Source organism: Amblyomma maculatum, chromosome 2 (assembly GCF_055883805.1).
Source record: "Amblyomma maculatum isolate TAMU_Amacu chromosome 2, ASM5588380v1, whole genome shotgun sequence".
NCBI classification, from domain to species: domain Eukaryota; kingdom Metazoa; phylum Arthropoda; class Arachnida; order Ixodida; family Ixodidae; genus Amblyomma; species Amblyomma maculatum.
The window spans coordinates 226,740-241,558 of NC_139345.1; the positions used below are offsets into that span (position 1 = coordinate 226,740).

The 14,819-nt window shown below is 44.8% G+C and overlaps 1 protein-coding gene across 5 annotated transcripts in view; it reads right to left on the bottom strand.

The window, feature by feature from the left end:
- LOC146197787 (protein unc-13 homolog B-like) overlaps window positions 1-14,819 on the bottom strand; it is a 363,959-nt gene that overhangs the window by 16,625 nt on the left and 332,515 nt on the right. For 4 of the 5 annotated variants that reach the window (XM_084593024.1, XM_084593021.1, XM_084593022.1 and 1 more), the window contains exons 30-36: window positions 10,748-10,891; window positions 10,541-10,618; window positions 10,035-10,112; window positions 9,460-9,548; window positions 8,144-8,360; window positions 7,451-7,519; window positions 6,540-6,638 (exon numbers count right to left, since the gene is read on the bottom strand). In XM_084593024.1, the coding sequence (XP_084449150.1) occupies window positions 6,540-6,638; window positions 7,451-7,519; window positions 8,144-8,360; window positions 9,460-9,548; window positions 10,035-10,112; window positions 10,541-10,618; window positions 10,748-10,891 (774 nt within the window). The remainder of the gene's footprint in view (window positions 1-6,539; window positions 6,639-7,450; window positions 7,520-8,143; window positions 8,361-9,459; window positions 9,549-10,034; window positions 10,113-10,540; window positions 10,619-10,747; window positions 10,892-14,819) is intronic. The other variant, XM_084593023.1, reaches the window with a different exon arrangement.

The window sequence follows — 14,819 nt, forward strand, 5'->3', positions numbered from 1 at the left end:
AGCGCCATGGCGCAATTCAATTGATCGCAAAAAGAAATTTGCTACTTCTTGAGCGGAACCGGTCGGTACAGGTGCTGTCTCAGCGTAGCGTGTAAGGTGGTCGACAGCTGTTATAATCCAATGGTTACCCCCATCGGAGAGGGGTAGGGGACCATATAAGTCGATGCCGACTACGTCGAATGGCGTGGCGGGACAGGGAACAGGTTGTAGAAGGCCAGCGGGCGAAGACGTCGGCCGTTTGCGACGTTGGCACAGAGGGCAGGATGGGACGTATTTGGCAACGCAGGAAGATAGGCCAGGCCAAAAGAATCGTTTTTTCACTCGGTCGTAGGTTTTGTCAACACCAAGGTGACCTGCAGTAGCGTCATCGTGGAGAGCCTCCAGTATACGTGGACGAAGCACACGCGGCACGACTGGGATCCAGCGAGTTCCATCAGGGCAATACACGAAGCGGAGTAGGATGCCATCTTCGAGCTTAAAATTGCGAAGTTGTCGGCGAAGCCGAGCATTGGGTGGGTCCGAAGCGCCAATAAGGCGGTCGATGATGGGTCGGCAGTAGGCATCGGCTAATTGCTGTGAGCGGAGAGCGTGTTTGTTTTCAGAGTCATCAAATGAAACTGTTGTGATATACATCGGAGAAAGAGATGGTCGGCTGTGGTCATAGGTGGAAATGCATTGGGAAGAAAAACAGCAAGCCGATTCCGAAAGCAGACAGCGAGAAAGAGCGTCGGCGTCTTGGTGTTGGCGACCCGATTTATAAGTGACGTCGAAATTGTATTCTTGCAGGCGTAGAATCCAACGACCAAGTCGGCCTGTCAAATTTTTGAGCGAAGACAACCAGCAAAGAGCATGGTGATCGGTCACAACTGTGAAATGCCGACCATATAGGTAAGGGCGAAATTTTTGGACAGCCCAGACGACGGCAAGGCACTCCTGCTCGGTAATGGTGTAGTTTTTCTCAGCTGGAGTCATAGTCCGACTGGCGAAGGCAATCACTTTCTCACGCGAAGTTGCATCGCGCTGCAGGAGTACAGCTCCAAGACCGAGACCACTAGCATCAGTGTGCAGGATGGCTGGAGCGCTGTCACTGAAGTGGCCAAGAACAGGGTCTGATGTGAGGGCGTGCTTCAGATTATTAAAAGCGGCTTCGCACTGTTCAGTCCACACGAAAGTGCTGCGTGCTTTAAGTAGTTGATGAAGTGGAGCAGCAATACTTGCAAAATGCTTTATAAAACGCCGGAAATAAGACGCCAGGCCGAGAAAACTGCGCAATTCTGTAATCCGTTGTGGACGAGCGAAGTTCAAGACCGCGATGATTTTTTCAGGGTCTGGACGAATGCCGTCATGGCTGACTAGATGTCCCAATATTTTAATTTCCTTCTGTGCAAAGTGGCACTTCTTGGTGTTGAGCTGAAGACCCGCTGAAGCGAGACACGTGAGGACCTCATTCAGGCGCGTGAGATGGTCGTTAAAAGTTGACGAAAAGATGACAATGTCATCCAAGTAACATAAACAGGTTCTCCATTTTAGGCCACGAAGCACAGTATCGATCATTCTTTCAAATGTCGCTGGTGCGTTACAAAGTCCGAAAGGCATAACATTAAATTCGTAAAGGCCATCGGGAGTTGAGAAAGCGGTTTTTTCTTTATCGTCCTCGTGCATAGGTATTTGCCAATAACCTGAGCGGAGGTCCAAAGTAGAGAAATATTCGGCGCCTTGGAGAGAGTCAAGGGCGTCATCAATTCTTGGCATTGGGTATACATCTTTGCGGGTAATTTTGTTGAGTGCCCGGTAATCAACACAAAAGCGTACCGAGCCGTCCTTTTTTTTAACTAACACTACTGGGGAGGACCATGGGCTTGTCGAGGGACGAATAATATTGCGATGGAGCATGTCATTTACATTTTCTTCAATTACTTTTCGTTCAGAGAGGGAAACCCGATAAGGCCGTCGGCGAACGATAGAGTTACCTTCAGTAATGATGCGACGGTGCGCAACACTAGTCCGTCCGAGTGGTGGGGAAGTGGCATCAAAAATGGCTTGGTGGTGTCGAAGCAATGTCAGCAGTTCTTGGCGTTGGTTCGGCGTGAGGTTAGGATTAATAGTCTTTGTGAGAACAGAAAGAGAGACGTCTGGCGAAACACGGCGCTGAGGCAGAGGGGCGGTGAGCACCATCAAGGACAGAGGTTGAACATCCACCATGCAGGGGAGAGAAGTTCCTTTTGGGAGCACGAGGGATTCACGTGATGTGTTAGTGGCCGCTACTGTCGCTGAGCCGTTGCAGAACCTCACAAGACTTGACGGGAAGGCGATACCGCGTGCAAGATGACGATGAGACGGTGCGATGAGTACGTCCCGTCACCCCGTCAGTGATGTGGTCAGAAACAACGGTAAGCAGTTTTTCGCACTGAGGAGGCAAAACAGTATCAGCGGCGGCAACTAGGGGATGATGTCGTTCAGAAACTTCAGATGAAAAATCGCTGTCTGTCATATGGATAACACGGTCGCCACAAGAAATTAACGCCGACGCGGTTGACAAAAAATCCCATCCTAAAATCATCAGATGCGCACATGGTGAGAGCACAGCAAACTGCACATGATGGCGGACGCCGTCAATAACAATTCGTACGGTGCACTTTGCTAAAGGGCGCAAAGGGACGTCATTGGCTCCACAGAGTTCAGGCCCATCATATGGTGTCGTCACTTTTCGCAAACGGTAGCACAAATCAGCGTGAATGACAGAAATTGCAGCTCCTGTATCAATCAATGCTTCGACCGGTAATCTTTCAGCGAAAACAGAAATCACATTATACGGGCGATCTGGAGGACTTTTGGTAAGTTCGCAGAGTGCAGTTTGACCTCCGGAAACTGCAACGCTTAGTTTTCCGGATGGCGGACAGGGATAGTTGTTGCGGGTCGGAGAGGGGAAACTGAGCGACGGTATGGGGATAGGGACCGACGTCGGGATGCATGGGTTCCACGAGGCTCAGACGAGGATTCTGGAGGTGGGGATGACCTTCGAGGTGGGCTTGGAGTAAACCGGCGTTGATAATATGACGTTGGAGGGATGTCACTTTCAAAGGTATCGTAACCACGGCGCTCGTTCTGGAGGCGGCGACGACAGACGCGAGATATATGTCCTCTGATGCCACAGTAATAGCAAATTGGTCGGGAGGGGCGCCAAGGTGCGTAATAGGGTGGTGCAGGTTGAGCCGTCGTTATTGCATTGACGTGATTGTAGTTTGGTGCCGGTCGAGGCGGGGGAACTAAAGGAGGGGGGGATGCTGTGACGTGCGCGTAAGTCGGTACTGAGCGGGGTGCCGGAGGGCCAGATGTTATAGGTTCGGTGATTGTTGCCAGCTCTTCTTTGATGATGCTGCGAAGACCTGCGTCATTAGATGTTGCGGAAGAGTGTTCGCACCCGTGTCGACAGACAGGCTTGAGCGCCTGGAGTTCCTCGCGGATGATGGCTCGAATAAGTGCCCGCAGGTCGAGATCAGCAGAGGTCGGGCCAGTAGCGTTGGCGGGCTGCAATCGGGAGGACTGCAGCTGGTCAATGCGTTGGCAGGTCGTAATAATGGAATCAATAGTTGAAGGATTCTGAGCAACTAGGATGTTATACGCCGCAGAATTGATTCCTTTCAAGACGTGGTGTACTCGTTCATGTTCCGCCATGGTGGGACTAATACGCCGGCAGAGTGCAAGCATGGCCTCTATGTAAGACGCATATGACTCATCAGGACCTTGACGGCGTGAAGCGAGCTTGGTCTTCGCGATCTCAGTCCGAACTGCCGGGTCGGCGAAGTACTGTCGGAACTGCTGTTTGAAGGTGGTCCAGTTAGTTGTGTGGGGCTCGCGGTTGATGAACCAAGTCCTGGCGACCTCAATAAGGTAGAACGAGATGTTGAGAAATTTCAGAGCATCGTCCCACCGGTTGTAGGCACTGCAGCGTTCGTAGGTGTCAAGCCAGTCATCGACGTCTTCATCGCGACGACCAGCGAACAGCGGCGGGTCGCGCTGTCGTGTGGGCACAGTCGGAGGGGGTGGTGTAGCCGAGGTAGAGGGTCCGGCTTGTTCGTGGGCACTGTCGGTAGACATAGCGATGGTGGCAGTTGCCAAACGGCGACCGGAACGTAGCTCCAGCGAGAGGCAGGGCCCAAGGCAGCAAGGGGATCAAATTTCGCCTCCACCACTTGTAAAAGAAGGCTAGGTCGAGACGGCGAGGTCGTGACGGCAAGGACAGCCAAGCCTTGTCTAGCGTTTTAATCCGATCACGAACTCAGGCGCGCGCCGGAGCCGGCGCCGCAGGACAATGATGATGGTATGTACAAATGAAAGAAGAAGATCATGGCATGTACAAATGAAAGAAGGTCCACAGAAGGCTCACAATATGTATAAAATATTTTTGTCACTCGATTTGTATTCAATAATCTGATATTCAGAATTTTTGATCATTAAAAAATCATTGACTACACCGAAAATTTTAAAATTCACCGCAGTTTCACTGCACTGTGCGCTTCACCGCAACGTTTGACCATGTTGACATTGCAGTGAAGCATCCTCGAAACGCAGTGGGGCCATTTTGTTACGAGGGCCTTGCTGGCGTTGTGCTCAAAACAAAGCAATTGCTGCAAGAACGAGATGCTACTGCTCGCTGCCTCTTCCAAAGCAAAATTTATGGATGGCTGTACAGCATTCAGGTGTTCCAAGAAAGCTTTAAAGGTGCTGCTAGTTTGAAATGCAAAAACAGTCATCAAAATAACTCAGGAACACCTTTGGATGTGGTGTGAACGAATCCAGGGCTTTCTGTTCAATAGATTCCACTGTCAAGTTGGCAGCCGTGACTGGAATTAATGCTTCTGTTGCGGTTCCAAAAATCTGCTTGAACACCAAGTAAAATATGGGTTGACCAAGCAGAAATAAAGCAATTCGCTGATCTCGCCGATGTTCAACGGTGTGCGATCGGGAAATGATTGGCCGCTCTTCAGGATCCTTTTGCAGGTTTCTATGGCAAGGTTGATTGGGACACTTGTGAACAGCGAAAATACATCAGACACGAGTATGTCGTGCCCGAAATACTGTTTTCGTTTTTTGACTCGGTCAGTGACCCAGAAGAAAGATAGACAATGGGGTAAGTTGGTATTGGCTCATATTGGAAAGGTACAGCGCAAAAAAAAAACACAAGACAAAAGAAAAAGACAAACTAGAGGACAAACCGGAAGATGCATAAATATTCATTTGCGAGAACATTTGAGATCCCTCTCTGATACTAACTACTCCGATTTGAAAGGTCACTGTCGCACCTGTGAAAAAGATGAAAAGAAAAAAAAAAAAACAACTGCCGCCCTTTAGTTGCGAACACTAAGATTTTATTTCGACAGTGGAATAAAATTACAAGAGGGCTGATGGAGGCCTACTTGATTTGAAAAAGACAGTCGCAATGTATAAGACAGCCTTCGGTAATACTAGTTAATAAAGGTATCGTTCATTGATAATTCATAATCTTGTCCTTAATTTTCAAGGGAGAGGGGAGAAAACATTTTTAGAAACTTATCATCCAGTGATTGTGACTTATGATATCTTTTTAACCCCTAGCAAAGTGTTTCGCGCAAGTGCTATAGGCTTCTTGCTATCACTTGAAAGACTTGTATAAAGATGTGTTTCTTTCCAATAAAAAAAATTTAGTTGCGAGTGCGCACATCTGTCAGTCTTCTTTCGCCTTGTGTTTTTTTTGCGCTGTACCATTCCAACATGAAGTCAGTGACTCATTCTTCATATGTTAATAATCAACAATGTTTGTTTGTCTTCATGGAAGAAAAAAAGTATTCAATTAAAGAGACACTAATGACAAACTGAAGTTGACCTAGGCTTATATGAATGTGTATATATTCAAAGAAAATGCAACTAATCTGAGCCAAAAAAAGAGTGAAAAGTGAAAAATAGCTGCTGCTACCATTGGCTGGCTACACTAGTACACAGCAGTGATGTGAAACAACATATCTTCTTCACTAGAATGGACACTGAAGAATTACAGGCCTGAATAAAAAAGAAAGTTTCATGTCACTGTTGCTATATATAGAGCACTGTTATTGCACAAGAAAGACAAAACAACTGAATTGTAGCAGACTGAACTATATTGAAAACCAAAAACATTGGACATCGTTGTCAGCGTAATGAGTTTGAATCAGTGTGTCAAAAAAATAAATAAATAAAAATCCAACCTTAACTCCAAAATGAAAGCGTCCTTTGTTACGAAACAAAGGTGAATAACGCTGTGAAAGGCCCAACTATTGGATTTCGGTAACAACAAGCACCTGAAGGAGTTGTGTTCAGTGTCCCCTTAATGGCTGTTCAGATGCATGTGCACAGAGATGTCTTCATTCTGAACACTGCAAAATGCACAGCGTCTAGGAAAAGTGTTTCTTTATGCAGCTATGCACACAGCTCACATTCTGCCATGTGCTAAGAAAAAGGAGACAGCAGAAGAAGAAGAAGCAGGCAGGCAGGCAGGCACTGGTGTTGGGGAGTGAGAGGCTCACCATTACACCCAGAGTGGGCAGCTTGTTGGCAGCGACGTGATTTCGAAAGAGCCGTGACACGTCTTCAATTTTGGCATTGGGCAGGTTGGGAAGGATCATCTGTGGCAGGGCAGAGGCAGCAGGGAAGAAGAGGCCAGGAGAAGAAGGGAGAAGAAATGTAGCAGTAAGAAGAGAGCAGGCAGGCTGAAGAAGCCAGGCTGAACCTTCGCTCGCGCTCACTGGTCCCCGATATGGAGGCAGTTTGGGGAACTATGCAACTGAGAAAACTCCACAGAAAGATCTCTTATGCATGTGTCTTCTGTACTTTATCTTAGCATAGCTCGCATAGTTTCTGCAATGCATACGTATGCGTCGTCATGCACCTTCACAGTGTAGGGAATGTACGGTATTGTCACATATATTCTCAAGAACAGATATACCATGGCTCAAAAAGACGACAGCTTAACACAAAGTTATGGAAACACTTTCACATAAGAATTAAGTCTAACTTTCTTCTAATACACTGGCCCAAGTAGCCGAATGGCAAAACTTACACCTTTAACGATGAACATCAGAATACTGATTTTGCTCCAATGATTCTACTTAGCTGCTGTTCTGTGTAAAAGAGCCATCTCATAAGCTTGCTGTCATCTGACATCTCTTTATTGCTGCATACATAATATAGTTTTTTTAAATTTTAATTAAAGGCTTGTTTTTGATCGTTATGCTCGAGCGAAGAGGAGGCCAGATGCGAAGTATCTAAAAGCGTCACTATGTGCGTGTGTAGTATGAACAATTATGCCATGTAATGGAATACGTTTTGTCCTTGTTGACAGTGCACCTTGCAAAGATTAGTCAACGTAAGACTTCATGGCACAGCAAAGTACAGCTATAGAAGTTGGAGGCACTGAGACAGCAAACATAATCCTTACATTCTTCTCTCCCATTGGTGGAAGCACTACGGTCTTTTCCATTGTATGCATAACAATCTTCCAGAGTTCCTAAAGGAAGAAAACAGTATGCAGTATTAATGCATCTATGGAAAAAGCCCATGATATTCCAGTACAGCAATACAGCAACAGCCAGTCAAGGGTCGTGAACAGCATGCTCATTTAAGCTTTTCAAATTTAATTGAGACCCTTCAATTATACAGCCTCATTTTTAACATAAAATCAGATCAGTTGAAATTATCTGAGGTTTGAATTAAAGTATGCATTTGAGATTTGAAGGAACACAAATTTCCTAAAATATCTCCCGATGAGTGGTGGTCCATACTATCGTTCGAAAACTGGCAACTGTAGTCATGATTCTGCAACACCATCACACTCTGTGGTGCTTACCACGAACTACCTTCACAGGATAAGAATGGTTAATCATGTCAGAAAGCAGCGTGGATTCATGCCGCAATTAGTTTGCGCCTGTCTCCCTTCTTCCTTGGGACTGCTGTGTATCCCCCAAAACCATGCAGAATGGTGGAAACCACACCAGCCAACAGAGGCGCAAGTCTAATTGCGTTTTGTGGCAACAGAATTTGAAGGAAACTATTGTCGGGATGGATATATCTTCCGTACATTTTCACTCCTGCCCCGAGAGCATCCTGCTGAGAAGGAAGTGAGTGCGCTCACCTTGAGCAAACGCTTGAGCACAGTGCGCTCGCAGACCTGAGCGAACATGGACAGTTTTCCATCGAGAATGTCCATGAGTGGGTGCAGCACATGGTCTGCTTCGGCCGCCACCTCGTTGCGCTGGGACGTTTGGTTCATGGAAACCTGGCCACTGCCTTTGACCCCCGCCAGCAGGGAGCTCAGCTCGCCCATGCTCTGTTTGATGGTGGGCTCCAGACTGGAACAGAGACCACCCTCTTTTGGAACCAGAGAGAACCAACGTTTCCCTCGACCGCAATCAGATTTGCTCGCTTCGTGGCACACAACCTGTCTTTTGTTTCAATAGAGAGTGGATATTCTACTGGTCATAAAAACTTATCCTGTGGTGCATAAATTTTGCCAGCTCTGCTGAAGGCTATAATTGAAATCACCACCAAGTGCCCTGCCTCCCACTGTTTCCCTCTTCATCAGCTTTCATGAATGACGGTAGTTTAATGCATTACATTTCCGTTGCTACACATGCACTGCAAAAATTAAAAGAACGCACAATGGTCGGCATGTTTGCTGGCCATGACTTGACCATAACTGTAAAGCACATGTGGTTGGAATCAGAGACTTGCTACAGGCACCTACCATAAAATCTTCACACTTTTCAGACTACCTTATTTCATCTCGTCATCAGCCTGTTGTAGTTGCATATACTCCCGAACGACTTTTTCAGACTATGCAGCCAAAGCTACAGAGCCGAAACGCATCAGCTCGCTGCGCAGCAGGATGTAGTCCTTTCGTAAATTTTGCGGATTGTGCTCTGGAATAGTATACCATTGCTGAAATATTGATGTTATTAATATATATCACAATTGTACTACAACACAAGTGTGTACAAAATTAATGTAGTGAATTTTAATATCACTACCGTACGCTGAGCAAACGAGGTGGCTGCGCCATCTGTCGAAAATCTCCCGAAGAGTATGTCCGCTGCTTCTGCTGCGTCTATCCGCCGGCTGCTGCACACTTTTGCAATGAGATTGTTTTGGCAATGTACGCAGCACGTGACATCCATTAACCGTTATTTTACGCTCACTTAGGAAGTATTCTACAGAAAGTCATTTCAGTGTTGTTGGCGACTCGAAAACTATGATTTCAAGCAAAGGTGGAACTGAAACTGAAACCGTAGCTGAGGCCAGATGTGTGAGAACTACATGGTGTAGTGACACCGTGATAGAAGCTCCATTACCCTAGCCTTGGCTGCATAGCCAGGAAAAGCTATCCAAACGTATAGTGACATTTGGTAGCCAAAGCTACAAATAAAGTGATTTTTTTTTTTTAATGCTCACCTTTTAGCAAAAACTATACTAAGGTCATCCAAGACACCATTCAGTGACTGCTGGAGCTCCTTGAGTATATTACTAGCATCAGCTTCGAGCTGAAAAAAAAGAAAAAAAAAAGAAGAAAAAAAGTTTTGCCTGAAGGTACAATACTCAGATATTATTAGCACCTTTAGACTCAAGCTCGAAAAGCTGCATTGTAGATGCACGAGAAAAATGAAAGCAAAACTGTAATAGCACCAAGGCTGTGTGGGCAATGCTGCACCCACATGCTCTTTTTTGCCTCGTGCTCTATTGCCATAGCCTGACAAGCTACAAATTTGCTAGCCCACGAAGTATCAGCTCTGCAAGTAAAACACAATGTGCCCTGTCATTACACAAAACCAAAATGTTCAAATACAGATTTTCATTCTAGACAAAACAATTAAATCCAGGAGCCTGTATCATGGCCAGAACTCCCTAGTTACATGGTGAAGGCAAGTTACACCTATAAGCACTCAAAACGATAACAGTTGTCAGACAACACCGTGTGCCTCTTAAAATGAACTGAAAACAAACAGCAAGCTATAGAGGCAAGCACTTACTTTTTCTCCTCCCATAGATTCAAAGAGCTTCTCCAGTTGTACCCTAAGTTGCTGAATATTGTTCATCAAAATGCATGCCTGAAATTGAGATGACGGGGCATAATGTGAACACAGGAACAAGAACGCTAAGCATACTTTAGGTAATGCCCATTTAGTTGCAGGACTACAAGGACACCACATTTCTGGTTATGTCAAGCAATGCAGAACATAAACTTGTCAACGAACCTAGCACAGAAATTAAGCTATGCAATTTTGTTTCTTTCTTCCATGCTGCTTAAACGCAGCATTTTATCTCTGAAGTGTTGTTTCCATCTACAATGAAAATCAGTCTCCTATCAACCTATACTAATTCAAAAGAAGGTTCGATGTCCTATGATCTTGATCACTCAGGGGCTCGCCGATGTTTCATTTGAGCGATTTGTTTAAGCAGGAACTCCCAAAAATGCAAGCAATGAACGCAACAAAACTACATTATCAAGACGTAAAGTTATAGCAAGAAAACCTACGGTTTTCTCCTGCAGAACATAGTTTGGAAACTCCTTCTTGACAATGTCTGCGTATGCTGTCAGGACTTTCACAATTGTCTGTGTCAAATATAGAAGGAAAAAAGGAGACACCACATGAGGCACACCTAGCCCAGCTGTTTAAAAAAACTTGTGTGCTTACAAAGCAATTCGAAAGCATAATAACAGACGGTCTCCTCTTCAGCTTACCTTTGCAAAGCGCTTCATGTAGCGCTTTACGAGCTCAGGATCTGGGCACTCTAGCTTGCTAATGACGTCAAAGCACTGCGTGAGTTGTGTAAAAACGTCCACCACGGAATTGGAAAAAAGGGCATGCTCCGAACTCTGCAGGAACTGCAAAAGACAAACAGCAATGGGAAACATGAAATTGCAATAAAACGTTCTTTTCTTAAAGCCTGACCACCAATATAGGCTAATGTAGGCAGAAGTTTCATTACAAATTTAAGTTTGACAAGAACCGAGTAAAACAGTGCTAGGGGAGACGAAACACGTGAACGACAGACACATGCGCTGACTTAAGCATGCACTAACCAGCCCGTATTTGCCCTCTTCAGGTTTGACAAAGTTTTAGTCATCTGACACAATTTTCTTCATGAAATTAGGGACTGCAAGTTTTTCAATTATAACACTAACATATAGGAAGAATTTTGAACCAAAAAGGAAAATGTTGTTCGCAAGTGCATACCGATGCGAGTACGACACTACATGCCTGCCAGAAATGCGGCCACACCCGTTGTGTGCATGTGCCTCTTATTTCTGAGAGGAGTATGCTGTTTTCAAAGCCATCAGAATGTATTCTGATCAGGTTAATTAAGAGGATGGAGTTCTTACAGCCACCTATTCTGTGCTAGGTGCATTTAGAAGACCACACCAGGAAGCATACAAAGAATGTGGGTGGTTGGAAAATTTCAGTACATGATGAATCAAACTCAAACTATGTATCTCATTTTCAGTAAATGATGAATCAAACTCAAACTATCTCATCAGCTGTTATTACTTCCACCAAATTCAGATCCTAATGTGTTCATAAATCATTTTTGGACCATTGGGGAATAAAATAAATTTTTCAAGGTATACGGTTCACATTTAAAAGGACTTCAATCTTGCTGAAGTCGTCTGGGCTACTGGTCTGGTCATTAGCACCTGTACAGCCACATGAGAAAAAGCTGACTGTATTATAAATCAATAATTTCAATTTCCATTAATTTCCATGGGCTATGCCAATATATAAAGCAATAAAGAACTTTGATGGAAATATTTTAGATCTAATTATATCTAATGTGTCTCTTTTTGATCATTTTGCTCTTGTAGACATAATCACTGCCCATTTACTCTTGTCATTCGATTTTTCTTCCAGCGCATGAGACGATCTCAGAAGAATTTAGGTACGCTTACGGTGGTTACCTTGGGTTACACAATGAGCTTCAAAATTATGACTAGTCTCGACTTTTGGAGCAAGAATGTGGACTCTGGTCTTGAGCTACAGACATCAGTTCTGCAGCCCCAGGGGAAAGTCATAACTGATCTAACAGGTTTCTGGAAAAATTCCCAGTGGGTACTATAGTTGGTTCCCATTGAGCTTCAGTTGGTTCAGGCTGGAGGATGTGTTTTAAAAAGCAGGTGTGCATAAATATTTGAAATTTTGAACAAGAATCGAATATGTTATTCAATTTATATTAAAAAAAAAAACTAATATTCAGAATTTTCTGCACACTCAAGCACATCTAAAATTATTGAATTCACCACAGTTTTACCGTACTGTGTGCTGCCTTCCCAACAGTGTGCGCAAAGCGAAGCACTCGACGAAACCAGGGAATAAAAAAACTCAGTGTTACTCTGTTTTCATCTCAAATGCAGAAAACCAATGTGCAGGTGCTCATCAGATAAATTTACTGCGATGCAAATGGTTTTCAGCAGCTTTCTTTTTTAGGCTCATTTGATAATACAAGCCTTCAGTTAATTCGGACATTTTTTCTGGGTCCTCACGGTAGAGAATTTACTGCATTCAGCAGCAATGTGACTGCTCCTCCACCCCATTTGTTGCAAGTCCATCCTGCACAAAAACCGGCCATGCTGAACCTAATATGATATTTACACCCCATTTCTTAATAGGACACATGCTTCTGTACAATTCTACAGGAAAATCTCGAGGATACTAATTTCACGGGATGCCGGAAAATATTTATATCATCCTGAATTCACATGATCCAAAACAAGCAAAGTTTAACATGAAAATGAAGCATAAAGTTTATTTGGCTTGATTACTTTCAGCTGAAAAAGTCAATAATGCAGGTTTGCACTTTCCTAGGCTCGATGTCAACAATCAGCCCAGCTTGAAAAGAATAAAAATATGCTGCAGTTTCGTCGCTCACGCTGCCGGCGCAGAATGTCAAGGGTGTTGAGGGTCTCTGCTATCGATGATAGTGGATCAGCCTCTTCTTCTTTGCTGTCTGATGATGTTGAATGGTTTGCAATATTGTCATACACAGCCACAAAGCCGTAAGCAGAAGCTTGAATTTCCAGCATCCCAACCTTCAGTAGCCAAATCGTCGTCAGACTCTTTGGCGATCAGCGATGTGGGCGGTGCTGTCGTGAACACGCATTTGCGAAAGCAGTTTGCAATCGTTTGCGGAGCCACCTTGTCCCAGGACATGGCCAGAAAATGAATTGCATCCAGAAGACTAATCCCCTAATTTTCATCTTTATGATCAATCTTCGAGAGTAACCGCCTCGTTAAAAGGACCTTGAAATTATGTTTTACGTTCTGGATTACTCCGGGGCCCAGCAGCTGCAGGTGGCTCATCGCGTTCGCAGGAAAAAGCATGACTGTGACATTGTTTAATGCCACAGTCATCCAGGCTTTCTTATTAGCTTTGTACACACAAGGCAAACATCCAGTCATAACACGCCTGCCTCATCGGCATTGAAAATGTCGCACAGCATGTATCCCAAGGTCAGCGCCAACAACCATCTCATCCACTTTTTTGCCTTCTCCGCAACAGTTTTGTAAACAAGCTCATACCTTTCCTTAAAACAATGCAACCACCTTCCGGATGCTTGAAACTTTTCGACGTCAAGAGAAATTGCAGTGTCGTCGGCTTTCTCTCATAGCACTTTGCTATCCACGTTGACGCCGGCTACAATCACCTCCGAAACCATGCCAGCAAAACTTCTTCCAGCTTCACATGTGTAGCCCTCTTTGCTTACTTGATGTTGACACCAAAGTGCTAGGCATTCTTCAAAATGATCTCCCGCTGCCCAACAGAACAGACAATAATGCAGAGAGCATCGAGGGGGCTAGTCCTGGCTCGTTTCCAAGTCGAGACGCTTTTTCCTTCGGGTTTTCATCAACCTTTTCCAAAATTTCGAGCTTCTCTTTAAAAGAAAGGGTCTTCTGCTTTCTAGACAAATTGAATAATCCGCGTCTTCATGTCGCTACTGTTCATTTATAATGCCGCTAGTTGCTGGCTCCCTCTGGGCGAGGTTTCTAGTATAGTATATATGCCTACGGAATAAAAAAAGGCGTCTGTTTTCGTTCCGGAATCAGATGGGTGTCTGTTGTCGGTTCTACGGCTCCTGTTTGTGCCCTCGAGACGCAGGCCGTAACTGAGCCTCGCAACAGGCGTGCACTTAGCTAGTGTCCTTGTCCAGTCACGTTTAAGCAGGAAAGTCGTCGCAGTCTTCGCACAACACGAAACACTCATAGCAGTAGGCCATCAGCAAACGGAGGGATGTATCGGCGACTTTGCCCCATGTGCTGTGAATGGCTTGAAAGCTGCCTTGACAGCTGCTGTAATGTGGTCCTATATGTATGTGTCTGACAACTTTGTATCATCATCAGATGTGCCTCAAGGCTCCAACTTGGACCACTGTTGATTTTAGTGTTTATTAATGATTTGTCGTTACACGTAGTGAAATCGAGGGTTTTGCTCTTTGCAGATGATTTAAAATTATTCTGTAGGATTGAGAACATACAAGGGTGCCACCATTGCAAGCTGACATTAACAACATCGAGAAATAGTGCTGGATGAATCGCCTTAAATTGAATATTAAGAAAACTTCTGCTTTGTCTCTATCTAGGAGACGTGGCACAGTTATGGTTGACAATACACTCCTGGCTGGCCAAACATCTTGTGCTACCTATGTACGAGACCTTACTGGTATTGTCAGCTCAAGGCTTGATTTCCAGTTGAATGCATCTTTAACTTTCTTGCGTGCATTGAGACATACTGGTCTTAACTCTAGACTAACAAGAAAATTT